The sequence below is a fragment of the Pseudopodoces humilis genome, chromosome 6 (genome assembly GCF_049639895.1).
Source record: "Pseudopodoces humilis isolate 2021_Gansu_Grassland_sample_001 chromosome 6, ASM4963989v1, whole genome shotgun sequence".
Taxonomy (NCBI): Eukaryota; Metazoa; Chordata; class Aves; order Passeriformes; family Paridae; genus Pseudopodoces; species Pseudopodoces humilis.
In genome coordinates, this window is record NC_142205.1 from 43,885,313 (window position 1) to 43,902,607 (window position 17,295).

At 39.8% G+C, this 17,295-nt stretch overlaps 1 protein-coding gene across 1 annotated transcript in view; it reads left to right on the plus strand.

The window, feature by feature from the left end:
- Nucleotides 1-17,295, plus strand: part of TNKS (tankyrase) — a 128,977-nt gene that overhangs the window by 105,219 nt on the left and 6,463 nt on the right. Inside the window, exons 15-26 of the mRNA XM_005517545.3 lie at nucleotides 520-685; nucleotides 3,330-3,549; nucleotides 3,820-3,929; nucleotides 6,452-6,640; nucleotides 7,986-8,223; nucleotides 8,943-9,025; nucleotides 10,732-10,852; nucleotides 11,470-11,567; nucleotides 12,943-13,017; nucleotides 14,227-14,332; nucleotides 15,185-15,371; nucleotides 16,133-16,289. Of these exons, the coding sequence (XP_005517602.2) occupies nucleotides 520-685; nucleotides 3,330-3,549; nucleotides 3,820-3,929; nucleotides 6,452-6,640; nucleotides 7,986-8,223; nucleotides 8,943-9,025; nucleotides 10,732-10,852; nucleotides 11,470-11,567; nucleotides 12,943-13,017; nucleotides 14,227-14,332; nucleotides 15,185-15,371; nucleotides 16,133-16,289 (1,750 nt within the window). The remainder of the gene's footprint in view (nucleotides 1-519; nucleotides 686-3,329; nucleotides 3,550-3,819; nucleotides 3,930-6,451; nucleotides 6,641-7,985; nucleotides 8,224-8,942; nucleotides 9,026-10,731; nucleotides 10,853-11,469; nucleotides 11,568-12,942; nucleotides 13,018-14,226; nucleotides 14,333-15,184; nucleotides 15,372-16,132; nucleotides 16,290-17,295) is intronic.

Below are 17,295 nucleotides of genomic sequence, written 5' to 3' on the forward strand. Positions count from 1 at the left end.
TTTTGCATTAATTGTGAAGCAGCATGGTTATGTTCATTCTTTTACTTCGTATATTAGTTCAGGGTGGGGAATAATAAATTTCCAATACTGGATTTTTAGGCTTACCCTGGAAGAAGTATCTTTGTATTTGGGTATCTTCCTGTATCTATCAGATATGCAATACTTACTAATAACTGCACATCAAACAAATTATATAGTGTTATGTCTTTCTTGAAATTTACACTCAAATATCCAAACTTGGAACAACTGTGAGTCTTGCAATTTATTTTTTGTCTGTTATTAACAGCATTGAAGTTGCTGTGGGAGTTGTAACATTGGGGTCTGCTTAGTATTTAAGTCTTGTGGATGAGAACTAAAGGAGGATAATTAAGTTTTAATGGATTTTTCAATAGAGAAATAAAACCATGAAAAGTGGAAAGACTGAAAGATAGAAATGATGTCTGGTAAAAGTGAGACTTTTATCTACTGATTGCATATAGGATTTTATTCTCTAGCTATTAATGCTTTCTCTTTGATTAGTGGCTTAGTACCCCTGCACAATGCCTGTTCTTACGGACACTACGAAGTGGCTGAACTCTTAGTGAGGCATGGTGCTTCTGTCAACGTGGCAGACCTGTGGAAATTCACTCCTCTACATGAAGCAGCAGCAAAAGGAAAATATGAAATCTGCAAACTGCTTTTAAAAGTATGTGCTGGAGATCTCAGATGTGTCTTTTAATGCATATATATTTTTTTTTTTCTGAAATTCAGTTAATGCAAAGTTAATTGCATTCATTGAATTCTTTGTAGTATCTTTGAATCAATTTTCATCTTGCAGCTGTCATATGGTTTCTTGTGTAATATCTTTGGATTAAAAAGAATCATCAAAAAGGAGTATTTCCAGCACGTGTATTATTAATACTGTTAGCCAAGCAGGACAAGACTCTGAAACTGGAAAAAACCAGCTGAATTAGTGTAAAAATGAGAACTCCCTACCTTGTCCTATCCATGCCTTTCTGAAGTAGTTACTGCATTTAAGTAAATTTTGTTAATACTTATGCAAGAGTGCGTTACAGAGCAATAACGGAAGGTGGGTCCTAAATGCTGTTTGGTATGAGAGAAATGTAAAACTGTTATGTTAATGTATAATTTATCAAGCTCCTGGAGGAAATGCATGTTAATATGCTGTGGCATAAATATTCATTATACTTAGAGGAGGAACCTGTTAAAAGCATGAGGTAATGCAAAGATGCTTCCAGTGAGAAACATGAGTTTGAGAAACTTAACATAAGGTCAGATCCTACCCTGGGAGGGTGAAAGGGGATGCTAGATTAGAATTTCTTGCCAATCCTATTTTCTCTTTCAGCCTTGCCTACTTATGTCCCTCTGAAGCACAGCATTTAAAATAGGAGAAAGTCAGAATATGGATAGTCTTAAAATAATGAGGACCTTCTCCAGCCATTTTTCATTTGCTGATGCAAAGCCCCACTATTTCTCTCCTATATCATTAATTATTTCACTTGATTACCAAGAAAGCAGAGAGAGAAGAATGATAGTTTGAAGCACATCTACAACAGAAAACAGGAGACACTGAGAGATGTCTGTGGCATAGGCATGGTGTGGTGGCCTGGAAATGACACCCTAGTAGAGATGTTAGCTCAAGCTATAGGAACACTTGTAATCTCTCAAGCACCATATTGCATTATAGACACTGTAGATCTCTGGCCTGTTCTGGTCATTCCACAGGGAATTTACCCATATTTTTTCTTCAAAGGATCCTGAACGGATATACAACAGGAAATAGAAAAGTGCTGAAATTTATTTTTTAAAAAATCATTCTTTCACAAGATAAGAGCTAAATATGCCCTTAAGGTGACACAGATGTAAAGTCTTTAGTGCTCACACTGCAGTTTACTCAGGGTTTCTCCTGCTGTGTCTCCTATGCCAGCTGGCAGTATTGTCAGTTCTGCTGAGTTGTGGATGTTGAGTTTGACTCCTCTTGACTTGTGCTCCTTCTCTCCTGGTCTGTTTGAAGAAGGAAACAAAAATAAACAGGCATTTTGGACCCAGTGTCTTTTTTTAATCACTTTTCTTTGAAATTACCACCTTCATTTTTTTCTGTGCCTTGGAAGGGGTCTCAGAAGACACTGCCTCTTCATTCCGATATTTATTTTGGGGCGTATGTGAATAGTTCCAATTTTGATGAGTTTTAAATTAAGGGATTTCAGGTCATATCTTAGAGAAGTCATTGCAGTCTGAAAAGCTTTGTGCGAAGAATGCTCTCTTCCTAAAAGAACCACAGATGTGGAAACTGGTTCTGTGTAATCAATATTCTGTCCCTTTTTGTCCCTTGCTTTTTATCCTTTACACCATGAGCACAGTTGTACTGCTTCCAAATACAAAGCAGTTAGTTCCCTCTGTTTTCCCATTGCTGTTCTCCCATTCCCAGTCCAGTGGGAAATGGCAGGGTAGACTTGCTGGCAGGGATTGGACCACTGTGTCTGACTATTCCGAAGGGGTCAGCCAGAGAGCTATAGCAGCAGCAGCTGCCTCTGCTTTATCTGTCTTTGTTTTTCCCCACTGCTGCTGAGAGTGAATAGGGAAGGAGCTGTCCTCCCACAAAACTGAATGTGGATGTGACTCACTCCATATGCTCAATATAGTTGTATGTTCCCCTTCTCAACCCCCTGTGCTGCAGTACTGTGTTCTTGTCACTCCCTGATCTATGTGTTTTACCAGCACGGATACACTCCAGCAGTCATCCAACTCCACTTGTCCACCAGAATTGGTTTTCACTTCTTCAAAATACCTGTAAACTGCTTAAGATGGTTCTGATATCTACTGGAAAGTGTAGAGAAGAGTATTTTGCTAGTTCCCTCCTGAAACAAGTGCCTTTCGATATCAGGGTGACATTTAGTACAACTCAAGAGGCTGGCTTTGCTGTGCTCTGGAAATACCTCTGCCAGCCATTTGATTCCTGCCAGTTTTCAGGAGAAGGGGAGGACTGGGAGCAAGATACTTGCAGTTGGCTTTCCTTTCACGCTGCCGTGACAGTAAGAAATAGCTATATGCAGGAAATGCTCCTGAAAATACTTCAGTTGCAAGTAGAGCAGGGACAGCTCTTGCAGAGGGCTGCCATTCTTGCCTGTGGAATTGAGATTCACACAGCTGTGTTTCAGACTAATGCTTTTGGGCCTCAGCCTTCTGAATTTATTTTCACGTGCCTACTAATCTATACAACGTTACTTCATTATGGTAGGTGTGCCATCTTGTTTTGCAAAATAGTGACACTCTTGTGTGCGCTGCTCTGCACATGGTTATGACACTAGCATTCCATTTGCTCTTTGCAGCATGGAGCTGATCCAACAAAAAAGAATCGAGATGGGAACACTCCTCTGGATTTGGTGAAAGAAGGGGACACAGATATCCAGGACTTACTGAGAGGAGACGCTGCCTTGCTAGATGCTGCCAAGAAGGGGTGCCTGGCACGAGTGCAGAAGCTGTGTACTCAAGAAAATATCAATTGCAGAGACACCCAGGGAAGAAATTCAACACCACTGCATCTTGCAGGTAGGTGAAGTACCAGGTTTTCAAGGTTTGTATATTTATGGTAGGTCTACAGATGTAATTTGCCAGAATCAGGACTGGTATGGGAAGAGTTTCACAGAGAATTATCCTGTATGAAGAGTTAACTATGGCACCAGTATTTCAGGAGGTAATGCAATTATTAGGGAAGAGGAACTTTTGCAGCTGAAAAATTGCCTTAGCTTTTCTGTCTAATATTTTTCTTTAGTTTAGCTCTCCTAATACCTAATTTCTTTTCCTGTGCTTTTTCTACAGCTGGTTACAACAATTTGGAAGTAGCTGAATACCTTCTTGAGCATGGTGCTGATGTTAATGCCCAGGACAAAGGAGGATTGATTCCCCTACACAATGCAGCATCCTATGGGGTAGGTGCAAGCAGTCTTGGCATGAGTAGATCAGCAAGGAACCCCTTGAAGTCGTATCCAAAGCCAGTTATTTTGCAGCTGTTTTGCTGTGAACACAGTTCAGGTTTTGATGAAGTATTTGTTGGATGAAGTTGCTGTTGTGAGTCCTGTTTGCAGTCCTACACATTAAGTAGGATGCAGATTCAGGGGTGCTGTGGCAGTTAAATGCTGCAGTTTGGAAAGATCACTACAATGTAGCTTTTATGCAGGCAACCAGATGCACAGGATTGAATGGTTTGGGGTGATATTTGAAAAAGAAAATATCTCAAGTTATCTCTGGAAGACTTAGATGGAAGAAAAAGAAAAATACCAGGGGATCGTGTGCAGATGATGACAGGGAAGTAGAGGTGCATTACAGCTGGTGTTCAGTGGGAATCTATTGCTAGAGTTGAAGAACTACTGTGTTTCTAATGTGGTTGTCCTCCAGGGCAAGCCGTCTGCTTGCAGGGGAGGTGCAGTGACAGATTCAAACCATTTTGGATGAGGCAGGCCCTCCATAAAGGAGTAAGCATCTGTGTCCCACTTGCACAGATGCCTAATAGATTGCTTATAAGCAGCTGTTGGTTGTGGATTGGGTGAGAAACAAGTCTCTTGTAAATAATTGTACAAAGAAGTGCTTGAGAAGCTCCTAGCACTGTGCTTACTGTCAGAGAGAGGATCTGAAGCTCAGGAAGTAATGGGTTTGATGGTCTCATGATATGCTTTGTCTGCTACCTGGGCCTGGCACAAGTACAGCAAAATCTGGGAGAGGTGACCATGACAGCACCATGATTGCTTTTGTTTGAGAGCAAATGAAATAAAAAGTGCAGTGTTCACCTTGTTTCTGAAAAGAGCATCAATGGAACTCAATCTACACCATTGTATATTGGTTCTTTATATCACTATAGGATCCCAGTGTCCCAAAGAGCAAAAAGCCCCAAATCCTGATGAAAGATTAGAAATGCAGCACAGAATTCTTTTATGTTTCAAGTTCCTAATACCAATTAATATTGTTTATCAGCATCTGCCATAAGCATAAATTCCCAGGATGTTGCTAAGATCTAGAGATAAATTCTGTTGGAAATACTGTGTTCTTTTCTTTGGCGTGAAAAGACAAAACACGCATTTTACGCAAACCCAAAACATTTCTTACTGGGATAGAGAAATGTCAGAGATTGGTTTTAGCTGATTATAATTTCTAAAAATCATAATGCCAATCTAACCTGGTTGCCTTGCTTCCTCCAGGAAACATTAAAAAAGCAGTGTTTGGTGCTTTTCCATCAGCTTATTTAGTTAAGAGTTGCTGCATACCTTTCCTGGCATCCCACACTTCTCTCTGAGCTGTCAGCAGCCTGTTCAGATCTCTGTGATGGGATGTAGAGAGGAGATGAGTACTGGTTTCACAAGTTCATAGCTGGCAAGTTTCACAAGCTCTGCCTTTTCCTCACAAAGTTTCTTCAGTTCTCCCACCCAGCACTTCATGCTGTGAATCTCTCAATAGGGTTTTCTGTGGCAGAAAAATCACAGGAACAGCAATTGCTTTAAAAGTTTGGCAGAGAGGAAAAATAAACTTGGCAGTATTTTCAAACCACACTTATTCAGGGACCAAGCTGTTTTATGGGAGCTGCAAAGAGTCACTTAATTGCCATTGAGAGGAAGAAGGAAATCCACTGGCAATTCTTTGTGCTTCTGCTTACAATTTCAGTGTTTCATGCTCCTACCCACTGATTTTGACTACCTGCTTTTTTTTTTTTTTCCTTTGCTGTCTTGCACAAGAAAGCTCTACTGGTTAGAGGCAGGCAAAAATTTCATTTGTCAATTTTCTCTTATTTTTACTTGTGAGACTTCAAGGACAGTGTATTGATGGAAGCATGGGGTTATAAGTTCATTACTTTCATAACCCATGTAAAACAGCTGTTCCTTGTGACGCTCATAATATGTTTTATCAAGTACAGCTCTCATAAAATATGATTGAAGATAGAACAAATCTGTGCTGCCACAGATGAGTTCAAAGTCTTGCAAGAAGGAAAGTACAACAAATACTTCTGTGTACACACAGGGGTGGCTCAGTAGTGCAGCACTTCAGAGCTTCTAGTACTGTGTCACAAAAGTGACATTTACTGCAGCCCAGTAAATTTACCAGTTCAAATTCATACACAAATAATTTTTTTTTTCATGCAGGGTTAACTATCATGTCTGGTCCTGCAGCTGGTACAAACTTCATGCTATGTACTTGGGGTAATTTGACAGAAATCTGCTTCTGTGCCTGATCCCAGTTCTTTGTGTGCTGGTGAATGATCTGGTAGCTCACAAACTCAGATGACTGTGGAGCTGCAGTATGAATTGGTGTCTGGAGAAGTGTGCTGCTCCTGTGGCACAGGAGGCAGAATGAGTTACAGGAAAGAGAAACCACAAGTGTCTCTAGGCACCATTACCTCAAGCGTGGGAAAGGAACGTATGTTTTACCAGTGTCATGTTGATGAAGATGTCCTTGTGTTTTCCAGCATGTGGACATAGCAGCACTGTTGATCAAATATAATACCTGTGTAAATGCAACAGATAAATGGGCATTCACACCTTTGCATGAAGCTGCACAAAAAGGAAGGACGCAGCTCTGTGCTCTGCTGTTAGCTCATGGAGCAGATCCAACCATGAAGAACCAAGAGGGTCAGACACCACTAGACCTGGCAACAGTAAGTTCATGATAGCCAGCCACAGGCTGCTCTGGAGGATGTACTTTGCATATTAAATTTATTTCTATGTCTCAGTGGCACCAGCAGTCCTCAGCTTCCGTTGTGCTGAGGTGGAGAGAGAAGGGCATCTCCTGAGTTCCTCTTTGTGGATTTTTATCCATGGGACTAGGTGTTTTCCTTTGGCTGAAATCTTGGCATGGCTAATGATTTAAGGTTTGCTTCTCCTTAAGGATTCACTCCTGGGATCAATCTCCTCATTCCCAGAAATAAAACTTTCTGAAATGTCTCTGATGATGGTCAGTCTGTGTACTGTTGGTGATTATTTCTTTGAGCCTGAAGAGGAGCACCAGATGGCCCTTTAGAGGAATGGGAACATTTAGTGGGTTATTACACTCAGTGCCCCCATATTATCCCAGTTCCTTTTTTTAAAATTAACTCCAAAACAACATTCCAAAGAACTCTTTCTACCTCCGAAATTTGTAGGTGGCTATCCAACTTCTTCTAAAACTGGAATCTGAAAACTTTCTTGTAAATGATTTAAATGCCTAATAAGGTTATATGAACATCTGTGCCCCAGTTTAAACAGTCTTGATGGAATAGATAATGCAACCAAATTGGATGCTGTGTCTGGTCTCAGTGCAAGTATCTTTTAGGGTTATTGATTTATTTATGGAGAGTTCAAGAAATATTCTCCAGAGTAATCTGAGCTCTAGAAAACTTGCTTTGTGATGAAGGATATGAAGATTATTTGATATCCTGGGGGGAAATAAGAATGTCTTAATCATGTTCTACAAGAGCTCTTAAGGAGGAAATTCTTGAAGATGAGCATGTTGCTTAATTTAGTCAATAAAGGCTAAATCCAACTGTTAGCTAAGATGATACTTTTCCTGAGCTCCTGTCCTTTTTTTTTTTCTATTCTAACCCAAGAGATGGGATTATGACAAAGGCAGTGGTTGTCTTTCCACTGAAACCTTGTTCCAGTGCACCTGAAGTTGAGCCTGACGGAGAAATTAAGAAGTGGCATTTCCTGTCCTAGATTCTGAAGGATTTCAAATAAAGTTGCTGCATTGTTCTCCCTGGCTTTAGCACTTATAAAGTCTTTGTGCCAGAAAAAAATTAAATGTAGCTTCTTACATACCTTTAGAAATGGGGAGAACCTGATTCACCTATGTCTTAAGTGGTGAATCAAAATGTTCTTGCAACTGTGAATTCCTGTTAACAGAAGCTGACAGTTTTCTTTCTAATGGGGAACAGAACAATCAAATAAAACAGTTAAAAATTATTTCCAGAGATCAGTGACCTCTGATAGTAGGACCTCATGCTGGGTGTTCTTTCTGTTTTTCAGGCTGATGATATCCGAGCTTTGCTGATAGATGCGATGCCTCCAGAAGCTTTGCCCACGTGCTTCAAGCCTCAAGCTACTGTTGTTAGTGCCTCTGTGATCTCGCCAGCATCTACACCATCCTGCCTGTCTGCTGCCAGCAGCATAGATAACCTCACAGGGCCACTGGCAGAACTGGCCGTAGGAGGGGCATCAAATGCTGGAGACGGAGCAGCAGGAGCTGACAGGAAGGAAGGAGAAGGTGCATTTGCTGCTGGACAAGTTTACATTGCCAAAAGTACAGTAGTTTAGTATCAGAAGAGGCCTTGGTTTATCTGAAAAGCATTACTGACTAGCCAGAAAATACTGTGCAGTTTGAACTGTTATCTGTTAGCTCTGTTTCAAAGTGTCTGATGCTTGTTAACTGTTCACTGTTAACTGTACATCTGTATTTGCTGTCAATCATTAGGTCTGACTACAAATGCAGATCTGATTAGGTGCCCAGATGTTCTTGACTTTATAAAGAAAATCCAACAAGAATTATTTTGATGAAGGAGTTATGGTTGTCATGGATGGGGGATTTTGCCAAGGGTTTTTAAACCCTTTGATTAATATCTGGGGTCCATGCTTTAGGTCAGAATCTAAGGGGGTCACATAGCAAAAATATACCCACCCTTCTTTTCCTTCTCTTTGAAGTATGAGCCTGTATTTATCACAGATGGTTTGTGCTTTTAATAGTTGATTCTGAAGAGGGAATGGTGATGTGTCAAAAAAGCTGTGTCAAAAAAGCTTTGCACAGAGCTTTGACACAGTGGAAGTGGATAGTTTGTTACAGACATAGACAAACTGATTGTAAAAAGAACCAGAGTTTGGAATTTTGCGAGAATTAGTGATATTGCTTAATTTTTTTTTTAAGGTGGTTGGTTTGGTTTTTATTGCTTCAGATGTATAGGACATAAAGACTTGTTTCTTCTCTTATAGTTTCTGGTCTTGACATGAACATTACCCAGTTCCTGAAAAGCCTAGGTCTTGAACACCTTCGGGACATATTTGAGACAGAACAGGTAAGTGGCAAGCCACATCTCTGTTTCTGTGTTTAGGAGATAAACATAATAAATTTGAGTGACATTTTCATTTTCTAATTGAAAAAGGGAAGTAAAGAGCCCACACATCACATCTACAGAGAAACAAGTGTGTTCAAGTTTTCTTTCTATTTTCTGCAAATGAATTGCCAGATACAGTATGGTGAAGTTGGAAAACCTATGAAAATATCTTTTCTTGTTGGATTCAGGTGTCAACTAGCTTTCACTTACACATACACTGTGACTTTGGCTTGTATTCTGAGAGTTATTTTGGACCTTGTGAACTTTGAATGTGATGACTATAACAAAGTTAGGTTCAAGTGTCACCTGCTTTTGTCCTTCAGCAGTGATGATAGCCAAACAAGCCTTTCACCACCTGTAGTGCCGCATATACTTTGGTTAGATCTAGGAAACTCTGCAGTTTGACTGTATGCTGAAATAAAAACCTAACATGGGAGTAGTCATACTCCAGAATACAGAAGCTACATTTCCTGTTAGGTTAGGACCATAGGGTTTTGCCATATTTTTAACTTTCAAATGTGTTTGAGAAATGGGAGAACAAAACCTGCAGATTTATCAATAATTCATATATACAAAAGAGTACAACTAATGTAAGTTTCTCAAGCTTACATTACGTTTTATAGCAGAAGTACCTGTAATGTATTTGTAGATTCTTTTTATGTACCATTTCTTAAATTTAACATGTTGCAGTTAAATAGATCTGTTTACATGACTGAGATGGATGTACATGTGGAAGTGAAAGGTACAAGTGCAAGAGACTGGATTTGATGATTATTTTTTCCTCTGGCCTCTGCTGCTTATCTTTACTAGGAACGAAGAAACAAATGTTTGAAATGTTGTTTACAGTTTCAGCTGTTTCTATAAAATGTTCTAGGAGGTATCTCTTCAAAGATAAAACACCATATAACTTTTTCCCTTCTGATGTATGAAGCATAAGGTCTTCTCTTTAATTTGGAACTGTTTGTATTCAGAAGGAAACCAACCTCAAACCAACTCATACACTTCTCAAATTTTCTTTTTATTTTTCACACCTTCCTTTGCCTAGCTGGTCTTGTTCTAATTTTGCTTCCTTAACTCCTAACCTTTAGAGATCTTCTCCTGCTAATAAGATTTAACAATGCAAATCGGATTCAATATATTCATCATTTTAGAATCACCTACCTCTTGTAAGTTTCTCTGTAGAAAAAACAAGCTCATCTTCTTTAAGCTTATTCTTTTAAGCTGATTTTTCCAAGCACTTTTTCACCTTGGCTTATTATTAGTAAGCTTTTAGAATATTAATTTCTGCTTGTGTAGTGAAAATAATGAATTGTACAATGCTGTGAAATATTGAATTCTTCAAAAGCACTCCCATATTAGTGCCAGCATTTCAATGCACCCCCCTTCTTCCTAAGTAAAAATGTTTGTGAGATCATTTTTAACTGGTTAACTGATGTGAGAGAAGTAAAAGTTTTGCACAACTTCAGGCTGTAGCAGTTGGGTATGGTCCTGTGACAGGGAGAGGTTTGCCAGAAGGTGGCAGCAAGTAGAAGTGAAGCAAAATATTATCTATCTTTATTCTCTTGGCTGCACCATGAATACTTTCCATTTTCTAAAGTGATAGGTCTACAGCTTTGAAAGTCAGGCCAGGTTTGGCAAGTGATTTTTGTGATCTTTCACCTTTCCAGATAACCCTGGATGTGTTGGCTGACATGGGGCATGAGGAGCTTAAAGAAATTGGGATCAATGCGTATGGACACCGCCACAAATTAATAAAGGGTGTGGAGAGACTTCTAGGAGGTCAGCAAGGTAAATATGAGACTTTTACTGGCTAATCTAAGTATAGCACACAACAGGTTCCCATAAGTCACTTTCTCTAAATGTAGGCATTGTCACCAGGACTTGAAAGAATCTGAATGTCAGGAAAGGGTATTTGCTGCCGTGGGTTGTGATAGCTAAAGAATATACTAAGGAGATACAAGACCAAGTGGTCACTTGCCTTTTCAGGGAATGGATACCCCTGAGGCAGCTTTCGAAGTTGTGCCCATTTCTCAGGACCCTATTTTAACCAGGGAGGAGCTTTTGGATTGATTTGCCCTACATATCTGCCCACAGGCCAGTTATATCCTAAAGGACAGGCCTGATAGGGTTTTAGCTACCCCACGCTTCTGAGATGTTTCTATGGAAAGAGGAAGCAATAAAGGGCAATTATGTCCCACATGCATTTTTCTTCTCTCTTTCAAAGCCTCTGCTGCTAACAAAAGCACTTTCATTTTTTTGAGGTTGTGCTTATGCCTTGTGTTTATTTTGCATTTCCTGCTGTATCAGGGTTGTTTAAGAGGAGCAGTGATAATGATGGATACAAATAGAACCGGTATTGGTTTTTCCTGTTGATTTTTGCTCCTTTTCATTTCTTCTCTTTGCAGGTACCAATCCTTATTTGACTTTCCACTGTGTGAGTCAGGGGACCATTCTCCTTGACCTTGCTCCTGACGATAAGGAGTATCAGTCCGTAGAAGAGGAGGTAATCCAAGTCCCTTTCTTAATGCTTCAGGGGCTGTATATTTTAGTTTCTGCTGATAACCTGTCAGAGCTTAAGTGTGCAATACATGTTGAAAGTACTAAAATAAGCTTTGGTGTATGAATTGCATAGATCTGTTGTGAAGTCCTTGTATTTGTCCTTTCATGTAGAACAATGATAGAAATGATTTTGCTATGTCCTGCCAATTTCTTTAGTAAGTGGTCTCTGCTCACTTAATGTTATCCCAGTTTCTTTTGCTGTTGTATTTTGGATCTTGTCTTGGATATTGTCTCACAGGGAGGGTGTGCACAGCTTTCTGTAGATAGGTGAACCTGTGAAAATTAAAAGCTTTGTGTGAAACCAAGGCATCAAGACCTTTCAATTCTCTAGGCATTTTCTGTGAAACAGCTTGTTTTCTCTTGTCTCAGTGGCTTAGTTAATCTGTAACCCAGATAAACAGCCCTTGGATAATTGAGAATTGACTGTAATTTTGCCTCCCCCACACACACATGCTCTTTTCTTTAAGTAAACTACAGGCACATACCATTTTGAAAGCAAAAAATCATAACAGAAAAGAGACTTCCTGAAGAGTCGTCTTTGGTAGAAACTTCATTTTACCATGCATTTGCTATTTGTGTCATGTTCCTAAACTATAGCACAGAAGTGTTTAGAGTCTTTTAAATAAAAGTCTAGATAATCAGAATTGCTGCTAGCTTAAATGGGCATATTTTTTTATTAGTAACTTCATAAACTGGAGTTTGTGCAGATATTTTTCATAAACTTTTCTGAAAGAAAGGTTCACTTGTCTGCCATACTAGATTGGAGTATTTTTTTAACTGTTACAAAATATTATTTCTGTACCTATAAATACTTCTCTAAAAGACACAATGAAACTATTTCTGAGGGAATCAGAAATGCTCTGCCAATGACATAGGAGAATTTACAATGCAGGTGTTTCCCAAATACTAAGAAATGCAAACAAAACTCACTAAAATCACGTTCGTTATTACTAAGAAGTGATCTTTTTGTATATTAATTTTCAAAGATTGTTTTTTCTAATTTAAAGAAGGTTTCCTAGTTGTATATCATTTTGATAACAAGTACCATTATTCTCCTTTTTCTTATGCTGATTTTTATTACAAGATTGCGTAATTGCATCATCTAGCTTACCTGTTGTGGAACAGCATAATGTGTTGGGTGCTTGAGAAATTAGGGTATACCTCAATTTAAAATTGAGATTTTTAAATTTTTTTTTACACCTTTTAATTCATTTTCCATCAAGATGTTGTTGCTAGTGATATCCTGAGACATTGCATGGATACTGTGCCTTGCTAGGAAGGTTTATGTGCTGAACATTCGGTTTTGTTTTTTTATGTAGATGCAAAGTACAATCCGGGAGCATCGGGATGGTGGAAATGCTGGTGGGATCTTCAGCAGATACAATGTCATCAGAGTAAGTTTAAAAACATTTCAGTTTTATGCAGTAAAGTGTGTTGGTACTTAGACCAGCAGGCAGAATCAGTTTTATGGTTTGCCCTTTTATATTTAAAATTCTTTGTTGATATTCAGGAACAGAGTTAACGCAAGTGCTAAAATGAATGCATGCTCTGCACAGGGAAAGAGGGAGAAGTGTCCACTTGGGTTCCTAAAGGAGTCTGAAGAACTGATGTTGAAGACAGAGGTGGTGAAGAACCTGACTGAATTTGAGAGACCTATAACTTCTGTGTTTAACCCTTGCAACACAGATTTTTATTATTTTTTTTCTCATTGTAGTCTTTTCTTGCTATTTTAAAAGAGATTTGGCGGGTGTGTGTGGAGGGGATGATCATAACTTCCAATAGGAAGCTTCTGTCTCCCTGTGCAAGTTTCCAGCTTGACACCACCTCCTTTGCCCTTGCCAACTAGAAAAATGCGTTTTCCAAGCCATGGTATTCCAGAAGATAGTGTTGTCTTTCTGAGGGAAAGTACACTTTCTGGTTTCTTTTTCTGGGGAAAAGGAAATAGAGGGAGTCAGAACAGAACTTGGTTTCTGAGCTCCAGCAAATTTCTGAGAAGTAAGCCTTTGCAACTTGATCCAATAGATCATGCATCCTGAAGTAAACTCTGCTTCCATCCTACTCCCAACCAAAGGTGAAGTCCTTTACAGAAACCACAGCGGTATTAGAGCATTTGACTGAAATTATATAGATAGATTAAACAGCACATCTCATTATTTTTTATGAAAAGCACCAGGAGTGGGTTCTTTCCATAAAAAATAAACCTAAACTAGACAGCAAGTTTCAAAGAGCTGAATGAGATCAGTCAACAGAGCTCAAAGCAGAGAGGGAAGGAGTTTCAGGCAGTTTGTAGTTCTTTGTGGTATTGCAGGCTCTGTGAGAAGAAGACTGAAAATTGTCCTTAAAGCTGAGAACTTAGGCCGCAGTTTCACAGTAGTTTTAACCATTTGTAGGTGTGTGCTACAGAGTTGTTTGAGAGACTTCAGCCTTGCATGTGGAACAACCATGGGGTTTCTTCATAGCATGCACGTGTTTTGCTGTCAGTTTCCCTGTCAAATTAATGTGAACTCCGTGAAACTATGTTTCATTTCAATTGCAATTCAAATACGTGTTAGAGATTGAAATGTTATGGTAACAGCATGGTTGGATCTGTTGCTCTACTGCAGATTCAAAAGGTAGTGAACAAGAAGTTGCGGGAGAGATTCTGTCACAGACAGAAGGAGGTCTCGGAGGAGAATCATAATCATCACAACGAGCGCATGTTGTTTCACGGTAAGGAAGTAGTGTGTGTGTATTGGTATTTAACAAAGAAACTCCAAACCTTGCAAGGATCCACAGGCAATGTTGTTGTTGCTCTATCACCATCCTGTGCAAGTAATTGTGTTTCTAGAAATGTAGGGGGTGCATTGGGGGTGTGGGGGTGGTAGAGTTACTCTGTGTGGTTACTGCAATATAAAAAACTGCACTAGATAAGAAATTCTTTTATCATGTTTCATTTTTTTAAGAAAGAGGAAGGTTTTCTGCTAAGCCATATCTTAGTAATTTCCAGTAAAGCTGCTGGGATGGTGTTATGTTGCTGTGAGAAAGACATGGTGTCTTCTAAATGAGGGGAGCAGCACACAATAAAAGCGTTTTACCCTGGTGCTTCAGGCAAGCATCAGGGAAAGGAATCAAAACCAACCATGAGTTTCAGCAAGATTTCTCTAGAAATGCCTGCAAATGACAATTGCCTGAAGGTCCTTTTGCCCTAGATTCCTCTATGAATCTGTATAGGAAATTGGTTTTGGGTATGATTGTCCTGACACTTTGCCTCACCTTAAGCAGTGCTGACTCCTGGAGAAAGTGTGCATTGACAAGATAAATTGCACTGAAATGTGAGTGGGGGGAAAGCCATTTAATGAGATCTGAGAAATGAGTAAGAAATGAGTCACACGTGGGATTTTGGTACATAATGATAAATCCCATACATCACTGCATCCTGCTGGGTATCGCCCCCTTCCAGCTGACTGAGCACACTTTCTGGTATTTAATGGTCTATTTGAGGCAGATAAACTCCTCTTGACATTGAGTCTTGTATTACTACACAACTTAACAAGTACATGTCTTTTTGTGTCACTGTTCTAGGGTCTCCTTTTATTAATGCTATCATTCACAAAGGATTTGATGAAAGGCATGCATACATTGGAGGGATGTTTGGAGCTGGAATTTACTTCGCTGAGAACTCCTCAAAAAGCAACCAATATGTCTACGGAATAGGGGGAGGAACCGGCTGTCCCACACACAAAGACAGGTCCTGTTACATCTGCCACAGGTAGGAGTCCAGCAGAGTTCCCCACACATAATTCTGGCTGTCCTGGTTTTTATGATCCTGACACAGGATGACCTGCGGGCAAAGAATGGCCACTTGAGCTAGTTCAGGGCAGGAAAAAGGCAGTTTTCCATTTGTTAAGGCTGAACAAAAACGAATATAAATGCAGCAAGTCCCACAGGAAGGTCAAAAATTACATCTAAGCATGCAGTGAGTATAAATCAAAGTGAGCTATGGCTCAGGAAAGAGGCTTGAAACAGCAAGTTTGAAAATGAAGAGTCAGTGGAAAATAGCAATTAAACTCCAGGCACTCTCAGGACAAAACTGCAGTGCAAAGCGGTGGTCAGCAGTACAGTGTTGTACTGTGGATCAGATAATTTTGGAGGTAGATAATTTTGGAACAAGACTTAATCACAGCTTTGCTTTGTCCTGGAGTAGATCAGTGTGTTTCTCACACTTTGATACCTGTCCATTCCCTGCTGATAGGAAAACAGTTTCAGCTTCTTTCAATAGCTTTATATAAAATGAACTAGAACAGGCTTCCATGTGAGGGCTAAACAAACTGTGTGTTTTCCCTTCTGTGTGTCATGAAAGATTTTTTGTGACAGGTTTTATATAGTCTTAGAACTGGTTTCTAAAAGTGTTTCTCTAAAATGCCTTGAGAAATTAATTGCAATGAAATAAATTCAAAAGACTGAAATCATTCTGGAAGCATACAACTCCTAGTAAGATATTTAAAATTATACTCTCTTCTTTCATTCTAGACAAATGCTCTTCTGTAGAGTGACCCTTGGAAAATCCTTTCTTCAGTTCAGCACAATGAAAATGGCTCATGCCCCTCCCGGGCACCATTCTGTTATCGGCAGGCCAAGTGTGAACGGACTCGCTTACGCTGAGTATGTTATCTACAGAGGAGAACAGGTAGGTGGGTTAGCAGGGACTGGCTTTATAGAAGGACAGAGCTTGGAGCTGGAGATGGGGTGTGGCTGGTTTCCAGACCAAGTGTTCTGTGATAATGCTGCTGATCAGGTTGTTGGGGTTTTTTCATTTAAATGGGGAAATAAACAGTGAACTGCACCTAGGCAGCAAATGGTACTCCTGTCCACTGATCTGCTCTGATTTATACCATGCAGAATTGCTTAATTTCCCCTGTGCAGCACTGATGCAGTCTGTTGAGAACTGTAGCTTCTCTCAGTATACTGTCTTTCTCCCATTGCATTTTACCAGCATTACTGCAGTAGCAAGGACACATGCATTTCTGGGGTTCTAGTACATCTTGAGGATTCTGGACTTTTTACCTGTAGATTCCCAGCAGTAACAGAGACTACTCTTAAATAACAGCTGGAGTAGCAAAGGAGTCTTCAAAAGTTGATTTTTAATCTGAATAACTCAGCTTGACCTTGACTCTAGAAAAATGCTTTCCTTACTACCATGGGTGGCTCCCAGATCACCTGATGAAACTGAATAACCACAGATTTGTGGGGCCTGATGACAAACATTCCACGTCTTGAGGGATGATGGTGTTGCCAAGCCACTCTTCATCATACCCTGAGATTATCTTGGTTGGTTGGAGCATGCTGCTAATAATACCAAGATCATGGGTTTGATCCCTGTATGGGTCATTCAGGAGTTGGATTTGATGATCCTTACAGGTCCCTTCCAACTCAGAATATTCTGTGGTTCTGTGACATTTGAAAAGTCATGGCAGTCAGGTGAGGATGCCAGTGTATGGAAAAAGGGAGACTCATATTCACTCATATTTTTTAAAAGGGGAGAAAAGTAGCCACAAGGGAGCTACAGATAGGTGAGCTTCACCTCTGTGCCTGGGAAGCTCATGGAACAGATGTTCATGAAAGGCACATGCAAGACCAGGAGGTGATTCAAGACAGCCAGCACAGCTTCAGTAAGCACAAATTATGCCTGACCA